The sequence below is a fragment of the Boleophthalmus pectinirostris genome, unplaced genomic scaffold (assembly GCF_026225935.1).
Source record: "Boleophthalmus pectinirostris isolate CB_2022bp ecotype Guang Dong unplaced genomic scaffold, ASM2622593v1 HiC_scaffold_2, whole genome shotgun sequence".
NCBI classification, from domain to species: domain Eukaryota; kingdom Metazoa; phylum Chordata; class Actinopteri; order Gobiiformes; family Gobiidae; genus Boleophthalmus; species Boleophthalmus pectinirostris.
Window position 1 is genome coordinate 34474199 of NW_026571152.1, and position 24713 is coordinate 34498911.

Sequence of the window (24713 nt, forward strand, 5' to 3'; positions counted from 1 at the left end):
TTTACTTTAAATGTAGTAATTTATTGAGAATGAATAAAATAGAAAATACATCCAAGACAAAATCATTGTTGTTCCCACTGGACTGATGTGGTTTCATTCATAAAACAAATACAGAGCTTCATTATTATTTATGTAATATCCTTGATACAGGTTTATGTGCATTCTTGGCATCCTTGGTTGTTGAAAACTCTAGAAGAAAGTTCTGTAGGAAAACAAAGCAAAAGATGGTATGATTTTTCTCAGCCTTGTTAAATGGACTAAAAACATGCAACAGAATTTAATAACACAGGTCCAGTCTCATCCTGCAAGAAAAATGAAAACAAAGCAATCACACTTTAACTGTAGCTCAAGATTTCTCTTTAAACCTGAGTTTAAACAGCCCAATGTGTTTACAGATCACCTCTGATCATTTTGGTTCAAAACTCATAGAAATCCTGGCTACAGCATCACTCAGTGTCACTGCATTAAAAAGGCAATGAACATGTAACAGTCCCATTGAACAACATCAATCAGAACAAATGCCCAAAGCTGCCAAAGCCCTGGGCTCGTGACAGCGCCCTGGGCTTATGAGTGTTGACATGACGCAGCTGTACGTACGTGACACTATAGTACGCATCATTATTATATGTAACATTTTAGTACATGGCTGAGTGGTTAGAGCAGTGTTCTCTCAGCCCAAAGGTTGGAGGATCACGCTTGGACCAAGTTCTGTCATTGTGTCCTTGGGTAAGACACTTTACCCGCTTAGTCTGAAAGTGGTGTGTCTGTGAGTGTTGGTGATGTCGGAGGGGCAGATGGTGCAGATTAGCAGCCTCACTTCTGCCAGTCTGCCCCAGGGCACCTGTGACTACAATAGGAATTTACCATTACCAAGTGTGAAGTTTCTGAGGAATGACTAGTGTAGCAGTTTGAGGGGCTTTGATAAGCCTGTAAGTGCAAGACTTTATAATTATAGTTATTATGTAACATTATTGCACGTGACATTACTGAACGTAACACTGTAAATGTCTCTGGTGGCCCGCACTCGTCAGGTTTGTATCATGTATCATGTTTCGTGGAAAGGCACACGGTGAAACATAAATAAAAATAGCCTTGAGTACATTCAGGAGGTAATAATAACTCAGTGTTGCTGCTTTCAGTCATAAATCCAATGGTTGGTGAAAGGTTTAAAATAGAATAGTCCTGCTTCTGATTGACAGGGAGACTGTCACATGTGTTCAGAAATGGCACCAAGGGCAAAACCACCACAGCAAACATCTTCTGTGAGACGGTGAGGACAGATCTATTACCAGGACGAGAGCAGGGTTAGTTCTGAAGCTGGTAGCCGTGCCTGTACAGAGACGCACTGCCTTGCACCTTAGTGTTCACAGGGGGACTGACTGAGGCTGACTTAGGGCTGGACACACGCATACAGACACAAGTCATTCTCTACATTTAGGGCCTGCCAACCACTGGGGCTCGGTCAATTTGGGTAAATCAGCACAAATCATAGACTGTATAAAGAAGAGGACTAAGGGAATGTGACGTCACTCACAGCGTTCAGCTCCAGTCAAACGAAGCTCACGATGCTCATGGTTACAGAAGCAAATTTGGAGCCACTTTCATTTTAGGAATAGGAATTTATTTACGGACAAAAGCAAAATAAAAACACCAGGATCATGTAGAGCGAGTTAATACGAACATTTTAAGACCAAACTGACGAGGCTCACTGCAGCGGTTACAGAGAGGGGCGACAATTTTCAATGAAAAGTACATTGGAAACAAAGTCGTTGGAGCCAGAAGCGCGCCCAAGTGCAATTTCTATTTGGAATGCGACGGCTAACGGGTTTGTCCATTTAAATATACAGTCTATGGCACAAATTCAAATCTATTTTCTGAATAATGAGGAACAAAGTACTTACATTTCATCTTCATAGTCTTTTGGTGGAGATACAGCGATCACAACATCAATCCAATCCTACAATAACAGTCGCAATATTCATATACTAGTATAAATATGAAAGCATGCATTTTCATTGTTGTTTTTAAACATCTTATATTATGCAAAATTGACTACTGTGAGCTTTTAGAATCTTTGTATTCTTCGTTCATTAGTTTTTCAAAATAAAAACAAAAATAAGAAAACAAAAAAACAACAATTTTCTTCATTATCTGCCTCCAAAACCAAAATGAAAAAAAACAGATAACGGTTTGTTCTTTCAGTTTTCAATTTAGATGCCGTACTTTTGCGCTGCATACAGACTGAACCAGGACTGAACAAGGACTAAACCAGGACTAAACCAGGTTGAAACCAGGTCGAAACCAGGACTAAACCAGGACTAATGTCTGACTTGAGAGAGAGACGGGACCCTGAGCCCATGGAGCAGTCGGAGCGTGATCGGGCAACGGCTGCATTGATGCAGCTGAGCATCTGCACCGGTCCTTTCGCCTGCAGTCACCCAATGGTCTATGCTGGCACACCTTCTGGACCATCCTATCACTCAGTCCTGGTTCAGTTCTGGTTTAGTCCTGGTTTCGACCTGGTTTAGTCCTGGTTTAGACCTGGTTTTGTCCTACATGGTTTAGTCCTGGTTTAGTCCTGGTTCAGTCCTGGTTTATTCCTGGTTCAGTCTGTATGCGGTGCAAAAGTGCCGCATCGCAGTTTAAGTCACAGAAACGGGAAATGGCCATTATCCGTTTTGTCCATTATTCATTTAAACCCAAAATCAAAAACTGAAAAAACAAATCGTTATCCATTTTTTCATTTTGTTTTTGGAGACAAATAAAGAAGAAAATTGTTGTTTTTTCATTTTTTTGTTTTGTTTATGGTTTTATTTTGAAAAACAAATGAACGATGATTTTTTTTAGCCATGTTATAATGTTGTTACCTCCTCAAAAACAAACCTGGAGTTGTGTTTAATTTCAGATGAGGAAACAACATTATAACATAGATCAGAAAATAGCATAATATAAGCCCTTTAAGCACTACTTTTTGTTGTTTGTTTCTTGCAAGAAAACATTCATCTCATAAAAGCAGAGATGCTTTATACCAGATTTAACTAAAACTACATTACAAGTTACCACATGAAAATAAAAATCAGTGTTGACAGTGCTGACTCTTTTCAAGGACGTTTCTAACATTATAAAAAGAAAATTTAACATCCACTGCACATAAATGTCGCTATTGTAACTCTGTCCTCACCCCTCCACTGTTCCAGGCACGAGCCAGCGAGTTCTGACCCTCAGTCAATGAAGCATCGATCAGTATCTTCCCATTCACAGCCATGAGTTCATCACCGGGGACAATACCACCTACAGACACAACAGAGGGGTTAAACACAGCAAAGGCAGCGTCATCAGGAGATTGATCCACATGTTTCAATAGGAAAACGCTATCAGTCACAACATGAGATTAACACTGTCACCACAAAGCGACTCGTATAATCAGATCTGTTGATTTGAGCACATCATTATGTCATTATTATGTTATGTATCATCTTACACATTTAACAAGTACATTATGTTATTATTTTTATTTTAATAGTTTGTGGTAAATTTGTCAAAGCATTTTTAAAGGTCATAGATTACATAAAATTGACTCTTGTGAGCTTTAAACTAGAGCCCTTCACCCGTGGGACCTGACGTAAAACAGTGCGACGCGGGACACATTTTGAAAGCTCATTGCAGATGCGGGTGGGTTGGATGATAAACTGCAGTCCCGCAAACTAAATATGACTGTAAAGTAAAATATACAAATGATTAATGTATGCCTATTATACATCATTTGTGCTGGATATTTTATTTGGCATTAATAAAAACATTTTAAGCAGCCTAAACTTGCAGACGTGGTCTAATCTTGCACCTATTTTAGACATTTCCTTTCCACTTCTCCGTGTTTGATAGAGCTTATGAAAGCAAACGTCCTCATCTTGTGGGATTTGTGGACAGGAGCAGGACAGAATATCGCAGATATGGGCAGGAGCAGGAATGAAAATTACAATTCTTTGCGACTGCGGGTCGGAGTGGGACTGAAAATTCTGTCCCGCGCAGACCTCTACTTTAAACCAGGTTGAGATAATGTTGTTACCTCATCAAAAACACACTTAGAGTTGTGTTTATATTTCATTCACACGTTTGAGTAATCCTTTATTATTAGTCTGTCTACATCTCCAAAGCTCAAAATTCTGTTCCAAGTTATGACAGCTACTTTTTACCATGTATTTAGTATTTTATTTAGTGGACTCACTCAGCCACTGCATCCAACAGATCAGTGTGTGGATGCAAAACAACTTTCTCCAGCTAAACTCTGACAAGACTGAAGTCATAGTGTTTGGCCCACAGAAACAAAGAGACCGTGTCAGCAGTCACCTCAATCTCTGTCTCTGTAAAACCTTCAAATCAGGCAAGAAATCTAGGGGTAATAATGGACTCAGACTTGAACTTTAACAGCCACATCAAATCAATAACATCTGGAGCATTTTACTGTCTAAAAAAAACAGTAAAAATCAAAGGTGTACTGTCTAAAGCAGACTTGGAGAGACTTATCCATGCGTTTGTCTTCAGTAGGTTAGACTACTGTAATGGTCTGCTCACTGGCCTCTCCAAATGAACTGTGACACGCTTCAGAACATCCAGAACGCTGCAGCTATGGTCAGCGTTTCAGATTCATGCAGCTAAAACCTGGAACAGTCTTCCTGAAGATAGAGGTGAGACAGGCCTCTACTTTAACGCTGTTTAAATCCAGGCTCAAAACAGTTCTGTTCAGCTGCGTATTACTCAAAGGTTTTTTCATTTTTCATTCTGCACTATTCTCTCTAAGTTAATGTCTCTCGCTCTTTTTAATTTTATGATTATTTATGTTTTGATTTGTTTTTTATTGTGATTTTAATGCATTTCTTAATCTGTAAAACACTTTGAATTACTTTGTGTACAAATTGTCCTATACAAATAAACTTGCCTTGCCTAGAAATTGACAATTAGACGGCTAAAATTATCCAAATGATTCTAGTGAAGATGTATGGAGTTTAAATACACAGTGGAGCGCTTCTGGTTACCACATGACATCACAAGGTGCAGGGTTTGTGTGTTAAACATGTGTGAATGAAACAAAACACAACTCCAGGTCTGCTTGTGATGAGGAAACAACATTCTAACATAGATCAGAAAATAGTGTAGTGTTTTTTTTTTAGATAACTGACCATTTTTATCGGCTGCTCCTCCTTCATACACGGCTGATACCACCAGCTTTCCAAGAGGAGAGTCTGCACCTCCTTCTAAAGCAATATCAAGCTGTCCAGCCTTAAAAACATATAATTAAAAATATTATAAGACACATAATGAGGTTTTCATTGGACATTACACTCTGAATATTGTTGTTTGCTCATCGTCATTTGTCAGATCAGCTACAGACAGTACCTTTTTAATTCTCAGTAGCCTCACGTCTCGTCCGGCGATCTGGTCGGCTGAGAACTTTAAATAAAAGCAACATTTAAAATCGCAGCAAAGCACAAAATATAAACAGCAAAAATAGGTTCCCACTTTTTAATAACTATACCTTAAATCGCCTTAATAAAAAAAGCACATAGACTTAATTAATAATGTAAAAATAGCTGATTAAGAATGATCCAGATTTAGTAACTACTTAAGATGTTGATTGATTGATTGATTGATTCGGTCACAGGTACAGTCTGACATTACTTCAGTCATATTTAACATATACTGACCGAAAAGGTGTAGGCTGAAGCTTGAGCTTATTATGCCTTTACCCTTTATTCCTTTATCAGAGAGTCATCTTAACACCAGTACATATTCAGAAACAAACAAATCAGAAACAGTATAACAAAGTACTACAGCACAAATTGAGTATCATATTTCATGTATCTGTGCAGAGTTAAACATTTAAACTTCTTTATAAAGTGGAATTGGTGGATGTTATGGTATTAATAAAGTTAGTTACTAGGCCTGAATCATTCTTAATAAACTATATGTTAATTTTGAGTCTTTGTTTATGCGTTATTAAAGAAGATCAATTGTGCTTGTGTGATTTAATCTATGACACCCGTGGATCATTATGTTATAATTTGGTCCTCGCAATATTAATCTCAAATGAATTAATAAAATTTTAAAAAGTCAATTGAATTCTGCGTTAGAAAACTGTGGTGCTCAAAGGAAGCAGACATTGCTGTAAAAATCATGATAACAAAAAGATGTTTAGCTGCAGATCACACTAGGGAGTAGAGGATTTTTTTCATTTATACCAAAATAACTATGCAACGCTGCTGAATCCTATGCGTGTCACTGCTTTAAAAAACTAAACTGGAGTATGAAGTTAGTACAAGCAGTGAGTATATGCAGGTGGCAGTGAAAAAAGGAGTCAATCTGCAAAGTGGCGTCTTCAAAATAAGCGATTAAAGATTATTAAAAAATGCACAAATCACTCTAAATACAACTTCGAGTGAGTAAATGGTGAGAAGAAACAACTATAAAAGCTACAAAAAGTTGATTTTGCATTACAGATCTGCTTTAAGAGTATTAAAATAGTAGTTATTATGAAGTTTTATCAAAAAATTTAAACCAAGTACATCAAAAACTTCACCACAGCTATTCATTCTCTGCTTAAAAATTTAAAAGATTTCTAGGAACAATACCATTGCGTAGGGATCAAAGTCCTCGCCGTGCTTCTCAAAGACCTGTGAGACAATAGACAGTTCATCAACGGATCAATAAGACAACACAGCGTTAAGTGGACAGCTGTGTTTAAACATCTGTTGGACTCATAGTGCAACTGCTCGCTTCTGTTGACAACCAAATTTCCAATCGTGAAACCATGGAGACAGACCTTGAGTCATTAACTCCAAAAAGCAGAGGGCATTTTACAGTCCGGCGCCTCAATTAAACATAATGGCAAGAATAATTCCCAGAAACCAATGCACACATCTCTATTAAAACTGTTTTTGGAAGAGCTGACCTCAGATAATCCTGCTCAAATGACTCATGATGACAACAGACTGAGTGAAAAACACATCTGAAAATTAACGCTTGTTGTAAGAGGAAAAGTAATACTTTTTGTCAGTTTTATTTGTGACTAAACTGTGGTGTTGAGATGATTTCAAAGTTACACTGGTTAAATGAGACTAATTTAAAAGTGCACTGTGTAACTTTTCTACTGGAGGGTCCGTCAAATTCTTTTCTACATGGAGATGTTATTGCTTTGTCTGGAATGTTTCACAGTATGGAATTAAACATTTTTATCTTTAGAGAAAGGTCATATTATTTGTTTTTAAAGCTTTGAATGGACTGGCCCCACAATACGTCTTAGACCTCATCCAAATTTACACTTCCATATGTTCTCTGAGGTCTGAGAGCCAGCTCCAGCTCGTGGTCCCCAAAAACGGGACTTAAAACCAGGAGGATGAGGACTTCTCTCTGGCCGGCCCCAAACTCTGGAATGCTTTGCCCTCTCACGTACGAACAGCCCCCACGGTAGTGTTTTAAGTCAAGTCTTAAGACCCACTTTTATTCTCTGGCTTTTAATACCACGTGAGTTGTGTGGTCCTCTGTGTCTTTTATTTTATTTATTTATTTATTGTTTTTATCAATTTAATTTTTTAGTACTGCTTTCAATGTATTGATTTTATTCATTTTGTTAATGGATTTTATTATTATTATTTTATTTATTTATTCTATTAGTTTCCTTAAGGTTGAAACATAATTCTGCAGATTTTATTAAAAAAAAAATTTTTAAGTAAAATGGTTACATTGCTATGTGAAGCACTTTGGAAACTGTTTTGTTTATAAAAATGTGCTATACAAATAAAGTTGGATTCACAGTCAATATATCTGTTTTTCTCTGTATTTTTGAGCTGTAAAACCAACTGTGACTGAATAATTATAAGGTAGAGCTGCTTAATGTCACACTGTGGAACATTCCAGGAAGAGCAATGACATATCCATAGAAACAAGCAGGTGACAGACCCCCCCAAAAAAGTTACACAGTGCACCTTTAAACCATAACACGTTTTCATCCACAGATAATCACCTCAAATCCACAGCTAATTGTATCTCTCAGTGAAGTAATGTTTTACCAAAAAACAACATTAATTAGTAAACTATTTTAAGGCATTAATAAGCATTGAATTATTTGATTATAAGTACATATAAGGTATCATTAAAGGACCCATAATACGCCATTTTCTGATCTATGTTATAAAGTCATTTCCTCATAACAAACAGACCTGGAGTTGTGTTTTGTTTCATTCACACATTTGAGTAACCTTATTATTAGTCTGTCTACATCTCCACAGCTCAATTTGCTCTGTTCCACTTTGTGACGTCATGACGTAGCAGCTACCGATTGGCAATTCCAGAGCGGAAATCGTCCAGATGGTTCTAGTGAAGGTGTATGGACTTTAAATACACAACGGAGCTGGAGCACTTCCTGTATTAACACCATCGATTGTGTAAAAAATTTGAATAAGTGAGTGTGACGTCACCCACAGCGTTCAGCTCCAGTCCAATTAGCAAATTTCGCACCAGGCTCTATATTTGGAAATCCGACCGCGAGTATCATAGCAACCACAAGAATGAGGTTGTTAAAGGGGGTTTACTTAGCAACAAAATGCACTAGCTGTCAATCAAACCTGTTGCTTAATTACGTTAGTGGGCGCGACCTTGGGGAATGAAGGCATATTATTATTATTATTTATGTTCATATCTTGATTTAGGGACAAAATAGTGATGTGAAAAGCTCAGGTTCATGATCAAGCTGGTTAATACGAACATTTTAAGACCAAAATGACGAGGCTCACAGCAGCAGGTACAGAGAGACGGGCGAGAACATCCCAATGTAAGTCCATTGGAGCCAGAGTCAGAAGGAACCGGAAGTGCCTCCTGATGCACTTCCTATTTGCAAGGCGGCAGCTAGCAAATATACAGTCTATGATTACCACATGACATCACAAGGTGGAACAGAGCATTTTCTGTTTGAGAGAAGAACTCAGTCTAAATATGCAAGATTTGTGTGTTAAATATGTGTGAGTGAAATAAAACACAACTCCAAGTCTGTTTTAGCCTGATTCATCAGCCGGTTTCACTTCGTAGAAACCATTTCGTTCACTCATCAGTAGGCAGGTACTTTTTTTATTTAACCAATCGCTGCTATTTGGTCGTGACATATGTAATGCGCCGCTAACGGGGTTAACTGCTATATTAACCTTTTAACAAATCCCGTAGGAAGAAGGGCAATAACGTCTTTCCCCTTGATAAAATTCACCAAACATTCTCTTTGTTCTGGCTTTAAATCCTCGATCTCAGGAATAGTTGACAACACTGAATGTATGGCTCTTCGTTGATTTGCTGGTGCCCGAACTTGCACTTCCACGGTTTTTGTGAACAGTCAAATGTATTTTGATTCCTGACCTAGTTGCTGGAGAGAAATGAAATTGAGGCAGTAGGTGGCGCCAGCCTGGCTAGGTCTGTTTGTGATGAGGAAACAACATTACATAAACATAAATCAGAAAACGGTGTAATATGGGCCCTTCCATAAATACCTCATAAATGTTTCTAAGCAAATAACCAGTGCTAATTAATGCCTTCTAAACTGTTAATTGTGTTGTGTCATACGAATAGTTTGCTGTGAAAAATACATTAATCTCATTTTCAAATATGTAAAAGAACAATGTAGAATTCAAAAGCTCAGAACAAAATGTGCAGAAGGAGCCAACAAAGGCAACAGGGGAAAATGAAGGAGGAGGAGTCTCTGAGAAACCAGTGGAGCAGAACAGATGTGAGCAGGTCCACACTTCACGGAGAACAGAGATCCACTCAGCAGCTCAGGCACGGTGCAATCATGCTGATGGTCATAGATTACTTGTCTTTTGTGGTTTGATTTAAATGAGGTGTTGAAAGGGACCATCCGCTTCAGCATTTCCGGAGGCTGCAACAAACGAAACACAGTAATCAGAGAAAAGGTTTATTTCTAAAGGTCCTAAATTATGCAAAATTGACTCTTGTGAGCTTTAAGTCATGTTATAATTTTGTTACCTCATCAAAAACACACCTGGAGTTGTGTTTTATTTCATTCACACATATTTAAGTAATCCTTGAACTGTCAGTGATAGTTTTCAAGATAACAGCTACTTTTTACCTTTTGTTCATTAGAGATGAACACTTCCTGGGTTGAAATCATCCAAATGATGGTGTATGTAGTTTAAAAACACAGTGGAGCACCTCTTGTATTACCACATGATATCACAAGGTGGAATTTTATGGACATGGAAGTTTATGTGTTAAAAAATGTGAATGAAACAGAAAATAACTCATGTTTGTGATGAGGAAACATTATAACATAAAAACAAAGTAATAAGGGCCCATAAATACATCATCCACGATTCTGTCCTTTACATTATATTAGAAAAGTCTCAAATTGTGTTAATTCTGTGTTTATTCCTGGTTAATCTGATAACATCCCATCTGACATTTCTGGGTAGGATGAGACATAAATACCAGGAGATGATAAAACAAGGCATTAGGTCCACAAGAAAAGAGAAGATACTAATTTTTCTGATGCATTATTTTCAGTAAATACATGGCAATATGAGATTATGAATGCTGCATTCTTCACATATTTATTTAATGTAGCTGTGATGGAAATGTTTGTGCATTCAAGTCATAAAGAAAATATTGTTATTATATATGAGACCCAGACATTAACATGTGTATGACTCATGTTGGACTCAACAGACACTGTCTCCATGTCTGCTTTGATTTGTTTGTAGCTTTGAAATTCTTGTAAAAAATGTAGGGCTCAGATGCTCTGGAAGGGACAGAGAGACTGGATTGGGATGCCAGAACCAGGCCGGTCTGTCTGTTATAACAAAACATAAACCTTGTTGTGTTTTATAACTCACCAGGCTACGCCAATGGATTATTATCATCAAGATCTGTATAATTTTCCGCAACAGTGACCTAAACTATATTGGTTGCAGATTGGTGACTGACTAAAGAAATTCTCTAAAATAGAGACAATCTCTGACATTTTAATCTTGCTCTATATATACACAATAGCTTCCATCCAGCTGCTCGACTTTGAAAATTAATTTAACTGTAACTGTAATACATTTTGACAGATCACACTACAGGGGGGCTCCATGTCACCTAACACCCACAGATGTTTGTGAGGAACAGATGGAGAGTCCTGGATCGCTCCAGTGGTTCATCTCCCCCCATTACAACACCCTGTTGAGACAGACTGCTTTTGTACAAGAGGACAGACCGTGTAGTGCTTAGAGATGTGAAAAAATATTTAAATATATTGATATATCGAGATACTAAATTTGGTGATACCATATTGGTATTGTGGGCTGCTGTATCAATATATTGCCAAGATCTTTTTGTAATTTTTTTTGAGACAGCTTTATAATTTTGATGCTTATTTAGTGCAAAGAAACTTGTTTATGTAAAACACTTAATATATTTATTGTTTTAATAATTAAAATTGATTTTAGAGACTTTACAGCAGTGGTGTAACAAAGAAATACTGTTGTTAAAATGTATTTGGTTCTTAAAGGTGCATTGTGTAATTTTTGGAGATGTTATTGCTTTGTCTGGGATGTTTCACAGTATGGTATTAAACCTTTCTATCTTCATGGAGACCAAACCAGACCAAGTTACAGGTCAGATCTGTGGAGAGGCGACCCTGCTCACAGTCAGAATACCTGTTTTTCAAAGTATTTTTGAACTATAAAACGACCTGTAATTTAATAAATGTAAGGTAGAGCTGTTTAATGTCATACTGTGGAACATTCCAGTCAGCGCAATAACATATCCATAGAAACAAGCAGGTAACAGACCCCCCGACCAAAAAGTTACACAGTGCACCTTTAAAATATATCACAGAGAATCATGTGCATTATATCGATTATGTTATGTATCTCTATATCGTGAGAATATCGTATCGTGAGCCATGTATCGAGTATTGTATTGAATTGTGAGGGACCCTGTGTGATTCCCAGCCCTAGTCGTGTCATACCAGTCCATCAGAGCGCACGGCCGTCCTGTGAACTTCTGGTCTGCTGGTCTGAGACTGAGGCAGCATCACAGGCTTAGACATGGGGGCGGTCTGGCGGCGCTGGTTGGGAGGGCTCGGAGCTAGTTGCTAAAAAGGAAAGAAAAAAAAAAGAAAATGAAAGCTTATATCTGAATAATAAAACAAAAGGGTCATGAATGTAGCATGTTGTGAGACTTACCAATGGAGTATTACTGGATGCTGACACACGACTCGCATGGGAGGTATTTCTCATCACCTGGAAAGTATGAAAATGGAGTTATTTGTTAAATGTCAATATTGTGCTTTTTTGTAGAAGTATTTAGTGTTAAACTCTTGTGCTAAACATTTAGATTATTATAAACATGAAAATTTATCTAAAATGGCTTAATAGTAGAAACAGATCTATTGTACTTAAAATGGCATTTCCTCTTAGCAAACAACAGATTTTACTTTCTGTGTTTTTATTATTGAAAAATGGGTATGTGGCATTTTCATGTGTGACCCACAGCCTGATTTTATTATTATTTTTTAATTATGGCAAAAAAGTAGCTGTAGGTGGAGATAGGGAGTACGTGATGTTAAAATGTTCTTAGCACTCAAGCGCTTAATTCAGGACAACAAATAATTATACAAACATGCCGGAATCGAGCGAAATATAACTTTGAGAAAGCAAATAATAAGGAAATACCATTAAAGGGTCCATATTATGTTATTTTCTGATCTATGCAATTATGTTTCCTCATCAAAAACAGACCTGGAGTTATGTTATATTTAATTTACACATGTTTAACACACAAATCCTGCATATTTAGGCTTAGTTCTTCTCTCAAACAGAAAACACTCTTTTCACCTTGTGATGTCATGTGGTAATACAGGAAGAGAACCGCTGTGTTTTAAACTGCATACACCTTCACTAGAATCATTTGGGTGATTTCAACCCTGGAACTTCCAATCTTGACTGAACTAAAGGTAAAAGGAGCTGCTAAATTAAAAACAGGACAGGCATCTACTTGACTGAAAGGTTTTAATTTTTCATTCTGCACTCTTCTCTCTAATTTAATGTCTCTCTCTCTTTTTAATTTTATGCAGATTATTTATGTTTTGATTTGTTTGTATTGTGATTTTAACGTATTTCTTATTCTGTGAAGCACTTTGAATTGCTTTGTGTAAGAATTGTGCTATACAAATAATCTTGCCTTGCCTTGAAAACTAACTTCATGACATCACAAGGTACAGAGCATTTTGAGCTTTGGAGATGTAGACAAATCCGTGTTTTCTTCTTCTGTTTTCTTCATTATTTGTCTCCAAAAACAAAATGAAAAACAAAACAAAAACAAAAAACGGATAAAGATTAAATTTTTCATTTTTCAATTTTGTGGTTGTGGTTAAATGAATAATGGAAAAAAATGGATAATGGACTGAACCAGGACTTAAACAGGTCTAAACCAGGTCTTAACCAGGACTGAACCAGGACTGAACTAAGTCTAAACCAGAACTGAACTAGGACTAAACTAGGTCTAAACCAGAAGTAAACCGTTCAGTCCTGGTCTGGTCCCAGTCCCGGTCTCAGTCCCGGTCTGGTCTCAGTCTGGTCTTGGTTTCAGTCCTGATCACCCGACAGTCTACGCAGGTGCACCTTCAAGCCCGTCCCGACACTCAGTCCTGGTTCATTCCTGGTTCATTCCTGGTTCATTCCTGGTTCAGTCCATTATCTGTTTTTTCCATTTTTCATTTAAACACAAAATCGAAAACTGAAAAAACAAATTGCTATTGTTTTTTTTTTTTCTCATTTTGGTTTTGGAGACAATAATGAAGAAAATAGTTGTTTTTTCATTTTCTTATTTTTGGTTTTATATTAAAAAATGATTGAACGAATGATACACAGATTTAAACAGACTAATAATAAAGTGTTACTCAAAACACGACCCTAGTAATGTTTTTGATGTTGTTGTGTATGATTTCGGATGTTTAAAACATGGTTAAAAGCTTAGATTGATTCGATTTATGTATTTTTGAAACAGAAGTATTTCAGAGTTTTTGCTTCCAGGCCTTTCACACAACAGCATTTTCTATTGTCACTGTGTCATGTGTGTGATTCTGACCTTGGGACTGGAGGGGTACGACACTTCACTGTTGTTAGATGAATAGATACCCCCCCGTGGTAGATACCCGCCAGTCTCCCATTCGCTCCTGTGCTCCGGGGGGCTGGGCGTGAGCGGGGTCATGGTCAGGGTCTGGTCCAGCTGCCGATACCGTCCGATTTTGGGCTCTTTCACTTTCTGCTGCTGGGGAGGGGGTGGAGGAGGGGGAGGAGGAGGTGGAGGTGGGGGAGGTGGAGGCGGGGGGGTGGGGCGAGGAGCGGGCTGAGGAGAGGAAGGTGGTCGTGACGTATGCGAGCCAGACGAAGGGGCGTACTGGGGGAACGGAGTGCGGGATGGCTGTTTGGGAGGAGGTTTGCGCCCTCTGCTGGTCAGCGTCGAGGGCACTGAAGGGGCGGATTTCCTCTTGGCGGGGGGAGAGGGAGGTCTGCGCTGCGGGGAGTAGCTGGGGGCGATGGTGGGGTTGAGTTTGGTTGAGGGGGGAGGGAGCGGGAGAGGAGGAGGAGGCTGGTTGGTGGTTGGTTGAGTCGGGGACAGTTTGATGTGAGGGCCTCTCAGGCTCTGGTCCACATGATCCAGGTTTATGTCGTCCAGGTCAGTCGTGGCCAAATGAAGACCACCAGGAAAACGCTTCACCTTTGGCTCTGACGCCGGAGAGCGAGGAGGAGAGAGCTGCAAATCAAATAGAAACAAGCAAGATATTATAATCAAGCATAACAACCAATAATTTCTTTAAAATTAAGCTCAGGTTAAAAGGTGGATTAAAGGGTTAAAGGGTCCGCCATCATGGAGATATTTTTTTTGCTTGGAATTTTTCACAGTATCATATTAAACATATTTATTTCCATGGAAACAAGCACCATGCCAATTTCAAGGTCAGATTTGTGAAGAGGTGGGCCTGCTTACGGTAGAATACATATTTTTCAAGGCATTGTTCTATGGTAAAAACACCTTTAAAGAAGACATATTGTGAATGAGTCTGCTACATACTTCTAATCATTCATGTTATATTTTAGGACCGGCATGGTTAGTACTTGGATGGGAATTCCAGGTGCCAGGGTCCAGGGTCATTGTGTCCTTCACCCACAAAGGCACTTCACCCACATTGCCTGGTATGAAAGTGATGTGTGCGTGTCAGTGTTGGTGGTTGGAGGAGCTAATGGTGCAGATTGGCAGCCTCACTTCAGTTAGTCAGCCCCAGGGCAGCTGTGGCTACAACTGATTCACTGATTTGTTTTTATTTTTTTAAGAGAAAAAATAATCATACTACATACTACATACACATTGTAAACAACAGAAAAGCATATTTCTCAAAAAGGAGTGGGAAGAAGAAAAAACATATGAACCCACCCATGTTCATGTTATAGTTTCAAAAATGATGTGGTTTCTTATGATCGCGGAACTTTACAAGTATTTACATATAGTAAAATAAATGTTATACTATGGTTGTACAGCCTAATTATAATGATAAAGATGGTACAGAAGTTTTTCGTTATGATCATACCAAAATAAGCAAAATGAAAATCTGAAAAATGGTCGTACAAACTAATAATTATGACAAAAAAGGCACAGAATTCATTGTTTATGATTGTATAAAAAGAAAATGTAATGTTAAAGAAAAGCATGTGTTTAGTTGATAGTCGTGGTTTACTTGTGAAGACAACAGCTTAAAAAAAGTAAGGGGTGAATAAATAAAACAATGCAAAACATGTTTGAGTGTCCAAGAAAGTGCTATAAAAACCTGATTCATTATTATTTCATTATTATCCTAATTTGCACATTTAAAATCACAATATTCATCTAAAATGACTTAATAAAAGAAACCAGTCCATTGAATTCTGTATTAGAAAACTCCCCAATAGGCTCTATTCAAGCTTACGTCACAAACCAGGAAGACGCTTGGAAACATGCGATTAGTTCCCGACACTGGGCTCGCCGACCGACTGTGATAAAACCCATGGAAGTAAATGCGATCAGAGGTAAAATAAAGATTGCATACATATGTGCTGTTTGGAATCATCTTGAATTTGGCGCCCTCATCTTATCTAATCGCATGTACCCAGTGCTCTTGGAGTTGTGTGTCAGTGGGGAAATGATGAAAACTGAGGTGTGGTTGGGGTGTAATTGTTGATTAGCCAAACATAACGTAACTCTACAGTGACATGTAGATGAAGAAAACTGGGCCATTTTCTCATTTTTCCTAAAATCTCCATCTTTCCAAACATCTTCCTAGTTTGTGACGTAAGCGTGAATAGAGTCTGTGGGAGCTGACGTCGCCTTAAATGTCATTGCAACAAAGAGGATATGGATTGATAGCTACACATCATACTAGCAAGCTGAGGACTTTTTTTTTTCCATTTGAACCAAAATGACAATGCAACTCTACCGAAACCGACATGTATCACAGATTTAAATATAATCTATGGGTGTATATGTATGTAAATCTTAAGGAAATATTTGTATGTTACCTGATATTACCCTAATAACTTAACAAAAACAAAGTGAGATTGAAAGATTAAAATGTATTGAGGTCGGTCTGTACCTCTGGAGAATCATTTTCGACGCAGGAGATCTGCTCGAGTCGTGTTTGACACAGTCTCTCCACCCAGTGCTGCACCTTCTCAGTCTCAGCTGGATCTTCTCTCTCTGTCTCTGAAACCTGCCCCAGAAACACACAACACAGAAGCTTTGGCATTTCACTGCAACAAAAATACCAAAGGTCTAACCCTTCCAGTGGCATTAAACTCCCCGTCTCTTCTGTAGTGAAAAGTTCAGTCGTACCTCTTGGACCAGACGGTTGATTTTCAGTTGCTTCTCTCGTTCGTACATTTCTTCTTTCTCTTTGGCGAGTTTGAGTTCAAATTCCATCTCTTTTTTACTTTTCCGCAAATCTCGCATCGTGTCAGTGTTTGATGTTTTCTTCTTTTTCTTCTTCTTATCTCCTTTCTAAGATGTCATTTTGTTTAAAGCATCAACATATAAAACCATCAATAACATGAAGCAGCTCAGTCACAGCAAACCAGGCTTTTGACATGCAATGAGAAACACTAGAGGCACTGCAAATACTAAGTGGTGTAAGAAGTACTCCATTTTGTTACTCAAGTAAAAGTACAAATATCGGAGCAAAGAAAAACACTCAAGTAAAAAATACAAGTAAAATAATCACATGAAAAAAATAAAAGTAAAAGTATTAAAGTGCCCGTTTTAAAATGTACTTAAAAAGTAAAAGTATTTTGTGCAGATTTTGAGGTCTAATAAAGCTTCAAATGTAGTGATTTTGATACAGATTTGTGCTGAATTTTGATCAACAAAAGTGAATTCATAGTTTTTTCTAGTATATTTTTGTTTGCTCAAATATGAACGTGTTAAAAAATAAATCATCAGTCTTTTCTTCAGGTTTCAAACAATAATAAAAAATACTTTTACTTTTCAGTCCTGTTAAAAATGTAGTGTATTAGAAAGTACAGATATCTGCTCTCAAATGTACAGAAGTAAAAGTAAAACATACTCACTTACAAATTATATGTATCTGTACTTTACTTGAGTACTTTAATACTTTTACTTCGTTACATTCCACCGCTGAAAACTACTAAAGTGAAGAGTTAAAAAACCCACACCAAACAGCATTACAAAATACCTTGCGGATTGACGGGAGTTTACCCTCATATCGATAAAACCAGCCAAATGCTACAAATAAAGATACACATTTTGTAATTCAAAAAAGAACATTTCAGTTTCATTTAGAGATAGACCGATACATAAGTTCACCAATATCCTGCTCTGATATTTACACTTTTTAGCGTATCGGCTTGGGTCCCATCACCTGCTTGTCTCCGGGGAAATTTTATTGTTTGTTTTTGCACAGTGCACCTTTAAATCTGCATCACAGGTTTGTTTTGGCCAACCTGACAAAGCTTTGTTGTAACATTTTAATACTAAGAGACACACACAAACCTTGACTACACAGCTCTCTTAAATGTTTGAGGTAAAAAAGGGCTGCAAGTCAGTTTGAAGTCAATTGAAATTTGAGTAAAATCATCAAAATATCGGCCTAAAAATATCAGCATGGTTTATAGGACATTTTTTCTGGATTCTAAGCAATCAGTATCAGCATCAGTCATGAAAGAATCCATAAGAACCCGTATCGGTCGATGTCTAACTTCATTATAACAGCAGCACAACAAACCATTTCAGACACACATCTTTGCCTGTGCACTGGTCTGTCTCCACTAGTTGTTTCTTGGTTGTCAAAGGAAATTCAGCGTTGCACAATGTCAACAGTAAAGTATGTGACAGATTTTAAAAACACAAACAAGTTGATGCTCTGGACTCACGTGCTCATCCTCGTCTTCCACTGTGAAGGACACAAGAGGCACCACCGCACACACAGCAAGAACATGCAGAGAGGAGAATGTTAAAGTGTCACAGGGCTGCACAACAGATCGCAAAAATATCGATATCGCAATGTTGGCTGTTGCAGTAACTGAGCGTAGTGCTTCGCTCATTGATTCTGCAGAGATTTGCCATGTTTTTTAGTCTGCTGTGATCTTTTTTCCTTATTTATTTTTTGATATGGACACATCATGGGTGTCCCTGATTGGCTAATCCATCTGTCAATCACACCCATTTAAAAACAGGGAGATTCACCGGTGACCAGACCTCAAATTTTCGTAATAAAGAAGTGCTTTTTGAGAGTAAAACTGACAAAATTTTCTTTATTTGTTCTGAAATCCGCCACACAGTACAGAATTTTTTGGTCTCATAAGATTCTATAAGATTAAATATTGTTTGAGACTTAAAATACTGCAGCGGGATATGTCTGTGGACGACAGGCTATAAATCTGTGTGCATGATCGCGTCAGCTGTTTCCTGACATTAGAAAAACCACTCGCTTTGAGATTCTTTAAGTGTTCAAAAGATCAGAGCACTGCACTTGTAGTTTAGACACAAGTTAAAACTGTGTTATTACTATTTGTGAAATGTGTTGCAAAACTTCAGATACATGATTTTTTAAAGCATAAAAGATTGGCGATAAAGTACACAGGAAGTAGAGTCTCGATCGCTAATCTGCAGCTTCACCTCGATCCGTGCACTGTGTGGATGTAAACAAACACACGTGAGGAACTACTCGCACCTTTTTACTTTTAAAGAACGCCTTAAACTGGATTAACAGCGCAGTTTTGCTGACTAGATGTCATTATTTGCGGAGGACAATATCTACAGATAATATGGATGTGATGCTGCACTTTAAATTCACCATTTTACAAGAGGTGAGTAATAAAGTCTTCATGATTTTCGCTATATACCAAGTTTGTATCATGTATCTCTATGCCCGTCATTCCTCTGCCCCTGAAGCTCTGTTTTATTGTCTGTTTCTGTAGCGTTGCTGATGTTTGGTGGTTATGATCTGACAGAGGAGTTCAGAGTCACACAGACACACACACAGTGGCTTTAAAATCGCACACAAAGACACAAAATCGGGTCAGACCTCCCTGAGCTCACAGCTAAAATCGAGCAAATTCTCCTGTAGTGTATTGCGGCCTTTAGTCTAATTAGTGTTAAGGTTTTTGGTTTTTTTGACATGGTTTGGCTGGTAAATAAAGTACTTTTTTTTTTATTTAACTGAATTTAATGTGCCAAAAAGAAAGTTAAAAGTTAAAATATCTGAAAAATATTGTTATCACACTGCAAAACATAGTAATCCAACACTGCATATGTTTTCTCATATTGTGCACCCCTAAAGCATAACCTATAGTACGACATTAGTGTTAAAAGGTACAAGTCCATGCAATAATACTATATGGATAATTCTTACGGGAACTCTTAGCTTTTGGAGAGGGTGTCTTAATCTCAGGTGGACCCGGGGAGGGGCTTCTGGGGCTTTTGGGTCTGTTTTGGGTCCCCCAGTCTTCCTCCCAGTCTCTGTTATGTTTACGCTCCACAGCTTCGATCCTAAAAGCAAAACACACACGGGATTACAACTCAAAACTGCGATGTGTTTTTCTTTTATAAAACAAATGATGTTCCATACTTATTCATTTCGCTCTTATAACGCTCCTCTTCCTCTGTCATCTTCTGGGAGATCTCCATCTTTCTCCTGTTAAGAGCAGTAAGTGCGATTTATAGAGGCTATTCCTAAAAAGTGTGATCTGAATTTTGAGAGTAACAATAGATGATAAAACATGGCGTAGAGTACTTAAAAACAAGAATGAAAAAAAAAAAGAAGAAGCAGCAACAAACAGACCTACTGATATCTCAAATTAAGACATGGTTTTAATTGACTAAATAAATTATACATGTTTAAGAAGAGAAGGGCATTGGTCTGATTAAAGGTCCTATATTACAATAAATTGACTCTTGTGAGCTTTAAGCAGTGCTATAATGTTGTTACTTCCTCTATAACATACCAGGAGTTATGTGTTGTTTCATTCATGCAAGTTTGACTAACCCTTTATCTGTCTGTCTGTATCTCCAAAGCTCAAAATGCTCTGTTCCACCTTGTGATGTCATGTAGAGCATTGTTTCCCAAAGACTGGGTCGAAAGAGATTTTTTTTTTTTGCCTTGTCACCTTGTCACGATCTGCATGTAGGTCTGCAATAGACAGTTCTGACACATGAGAGAGCTAGTGAGTCAGTGAATCCTATCTGCCTGCCCTGAACAAATGTTCCTGCAGCTAAAGTTGAGAAAGGCTTGCTTGGTTATCCAAAAAGAAGGGTGATAAATCAGCAAAGGTCACTGCACTTCAGTGAACTTGCTGGTTCAATTACCATTTTTCATTGTTTAAAACTTGAGTAATAACAATAAAACATCCTCATTAATGTTCAATAATGGTCAAATCCACTTTCATTTTGTGATTTACGAAAATGTCTATTGACTTGGGTCGCGAAGTTTTGTGACTTTTAAAATATGGGTCCCCAGAAAAAACACTGATATAGAGATAGTTTTCAAGTTAACAGCTGCTTTTACATTTAGTTCAGTAGAGATTGACAATTCCAGGGCTGAAATTATTCAAATGATTGTTACGAAGGTGTATGGAATTTAAAAACACCTTGGAGCATTTTCAGTTTGAGAGAATTCAGCCTAAGTATGCAGGATTTGTGTTGAATCGTGAAACGCGTCGGGACTTTGTAAGTTGTCCATTAAGACATGCTGTAAATTAATTAAGGCATTTTATTTTAACCAGTGAGTGCCTTGGGTTTTTTGCAACTTTAAGCAGGATTTGTGTGTTGAACATGGTGAATGAAAGAAAACATAACTCCAGGTCTGTTTGTGATGAGGAAACAACATTATAACAGACCAGAAAATAGCGTAACATGGATCTTTAAGGTTGTAGCAGCTGTGAGTGCGAATTGCAAATGCCTCAGTAATAAATAAAATACAATATACCGAGCTGAAGTTAACAACAGCTACAGCCACAAATGCACTTAAACTTCGACTTAGACAAACTTTATTGATCCACAAGGGAAATAACTTAATTGTGTTACCCAAATAATCAACTCCTATTAACAAGATATTTTAGACAGCCATCCACACAGCAGCTATAAGAACCATCTGCCAGTTTACACAGTTAACACTTGTGCAGTCAGTCTGTAATTACTGTAACGTAATTACCGTAACGTAATTACTGCTTTTTGATTGAATATTTGTCAACGACTGCTTTGCTAATTAGAAGAAGCACACTCAGAATGTCTCCTCTTGACTAAATGGAAAAGGATAGGACACGAGAGAGTGGTCCCTGACGGAGCAGAGTAAATTGGACTCACTGTCTCTCCTTCTCTTGCTGCTCTTTGATGATTTTGTTGGTCTCCAGCGCCACTTTTTTCTGATGCATCAGCTCCTGTCGATCCAGCTCCCGTCGGGCTTCCACTGCCAAGCGCTCCTCGTCTGTCATAAACAGCTCACTGCCCTGAGAGACCAATCACACACAGGCAAGGAGGTTTAAACTTTTGCACTATGGAGCTTTTCAAGAACAGGATACACCACATAATTGTCTAGAAACATGTTTTCAGGAGAGGTGAATCCGTGTATTGTTCTTTCATTTGTTTTTCAAGATAAAACTAAAATTAAGAAAACGAAAAAACAACAATTTTCTTTATTATTTGTCTCCAAAACCAAAATGAAAAAACCTATATTGATTTATTTTTTCAGTTTCTGATTTTGTGTTTGAATGAATAATGGAAAAAACGGATAACGGACGTTTTCTCTTTACGTGACTTACACTGCGATGCCGGACTGAACCAGGACTAAAACAGGACTGAACCAAGACTGAACCAGGACTGAACCAGGACTAAAACAGGACTGAGTGTCGGGATGGGCCCAGAGGTGCACCCACGTAAACTGTCAGGACTGACACCAAGACCAGACCGGGAGCAGATTAGGACTGAGACCGGGAACAGCCCAGAACTGAGACCAGGACTGAGACCTGGACCTGGTTTAGTCCTGGTTCAGTCCGTATGGGGCGGAAAAGTCCAGCATCACAGTTTAAGTCACGTAAACGGGATAAACCGTTATCCGTTTTTTTCCATTATTCATTTAAACACAAAATCAAAAACTGAAAAAAATGAATTGTTATCCGTTTTTTGATTTTGGTTTTGGAGACAAATAATGAAAAAAATTTGTTTTATTTAGAAAAACTAATGAAAGAATGATACACTGATTGAGGTGGTCTTATTAAACCATCTTCTCACTCTCTCCTGCACATTCATTTTTATGTTTTGCTTTTGTTTACAATGTTTTTTTTTACTGTATGAGCAAATAACATCTAATCTAATCTATAATTTGTCATTTTGCTAATCTTTGTGTCACACCAAACTCCATCCTCGGATTCTTCATTGAGCCCATCCGACAAATGAAAAGCATTTGACAGGCTCCACATAAAATCGTATCAGACTCATAGAGGATAAATGTCCAGCTCACAGACAGACTGACTGAACCACGAAGGACGTAATGTGATTTCTTTAAATGCACAAATAAATCACAAATCCTTCTGAGAGACAAACATTTACCACTGTTGTTCCTGTTTGAAATGTCAGTATTGAACCAGTATGAAGTGTTAAGCAAATGATTTAGGATCCAAGCCACAAGGGGCCAGTAAAAAAAACTAATTACTCTCATTTAAGGCATTTGAGGTGACTGATGTCTGCGCTCTCTCTCTCTCTCTCTGCTCTGTTTTAGCTATGGACTCTATAAAGAAGTGGACTAAGGGAGTGTGACATCATCCATATGTCACTCGTTCAGCTCCAGTCAAGTGAAGCTCATCGAGGCCGGTAGTTACGTGGGCAAATTTGGAGCCAGGTCCATATTAGGAATTGTAATTACGGAAAAATAGCAAAATAAAGACACCAGGATCATGTAGATCAGGGGTGTCAAACTCATTTTGGTCCGGGGGCCATATCGAACTTACTTTGATCCCAAAGGGGCCGGATCATGTCATATAAACACCAAAAATAACAATAAGTTCAAATATTTGTGCAGAGAAACACAAATCTATTACAAAATTTTTTTTTAACTGATTAATTCTTTCTTTTACAAAATATAATTTTAAGAACAACTTGAAACTTTAAGAAAAATTTAATTTCAACACAAAGTTTTAACATGAACTTGTATGTAAATAGGAATAAGTAAATTTTTCTTTTAAAATCCTGCACTCGGCTCCACTTTTCTCATGTTGGACATTGATTTCAGTCAAAACAATCGTCCTTTAAGAGAGTTTGGAAAGAGACAAGTCTTCATTTGTGCTGCTCTGGTGGGAGGGGCCACGCACAGAGACGCTTGAGACGCTGATATGATAAACACCAAAGAAAATTAACAATATTTTAATAGAAAATATAATTAAAATATTTTAGTAGAAAATCAGCCGAGGGCCAGATTAAAGGTCTTAGAGGGCCGGATCTGGCCCCCAGGCCATATGTTTGACACCTGTGATGTAGATCATACACATAACTTTATATTTATTTATTTACAGCGGACCTGTTCATATATATATTTTTCTCATTTATATATGTCATACATATTTATGTATGTTATACCTAATTCTGTTCATACTGCCATATTTAATTGTATATATTCACTACAGTCTACACTGTAATACACTGTATATTTTCTATATTGTATTTATTGTATTTCCTTATGATTAGCTGCTAAACCACATTGTATTACCTTGTGTTAATACATGTGTAATGACAATAAAGTTTACTCTAATCTATTCTAGAGCAGGTTAATACAAACATTTTAAGACCAAAATGAGGAGCCCGACAGCAGCAGTTATAGAAAGAGGGGCGATGTTTTTTTCAATAGAAAGTAAATTGGAGCCAGTCAATGGACCCAGAAGCGCCCCCATGCTCACTTCCTTTTTGTTTTTCACTTCATATATATACATTGTCTATGGTTTTAGCTTCCTGCACCATTTCAAGGACTTTTGCAACAGATATAACAATAAATTGTTAAAGAGGCAATATTACACTTGTAAGTTGTATTATTGCTAACACACAACATATTAAGATTACCATGTTACTGTTTACTGTTTTGAAAATGCTATCATAAAATGTATTTATTTCTCATAAGATCTCCTCTGCAAACAGTCCCCAGT

At 37.6% G+C, this 24713-nt stretch overlaps 1 protein-coding gene across 2 annotated transcripts in view; it reads right to left on the reverse strand.

Moving 5' to 3' along the window:
• Window positions 1-24713, reverse strand: part of ush1c (Usher syndrome 1C) — a 37544-nt gene continuing 12831 nt past the window's right edge. Inside the window, exons 11-20 of one of the 2 annotated variants that reach the window (XM_020931149.2) lie at window positions 21889-22031; window positions 20156-20221; window positions 19940-20076; window positions 18459-18478; window positions 6627-6668; window positions 5395-5448; window positions 5178-5277; window positions 3182-3291; window positions 1902-1957; window positions 1-202 (exon numbers count right to left, since the gene is read on the reverse strand). In XM_020931149.2, coding sequence (XP_020786808.1) covers window positions 190-202; window positions 1902-1957; window positions 3182-3291; window positions 5178-5277; window positions 5395-5448; window positions 6627-6668; window positions 18459-18478; window positions 19940-20076; window positions 20156-20221; window positions 21889-22031 — 741 coding nt within the window. In that variant the 3' untranslated portion in view covers window positions 1-189. Of the gene's footprint in view, window positions 203-1901; window positions 1958-3181; window positions 3292-5177; window positions 5278-5394; window positions 5449-6626; window positions 6669-16666; window positions 16784-16905; window positions 17071-17761; window positions 17812-18458; window positions 18479-19939; window positions 20077-20155; window positions 20222-21888; window positions 22032-24713 lie in introns of those variants that run through there. The other variant, XM_055155824.1, reaches the window with a different exon arrangement.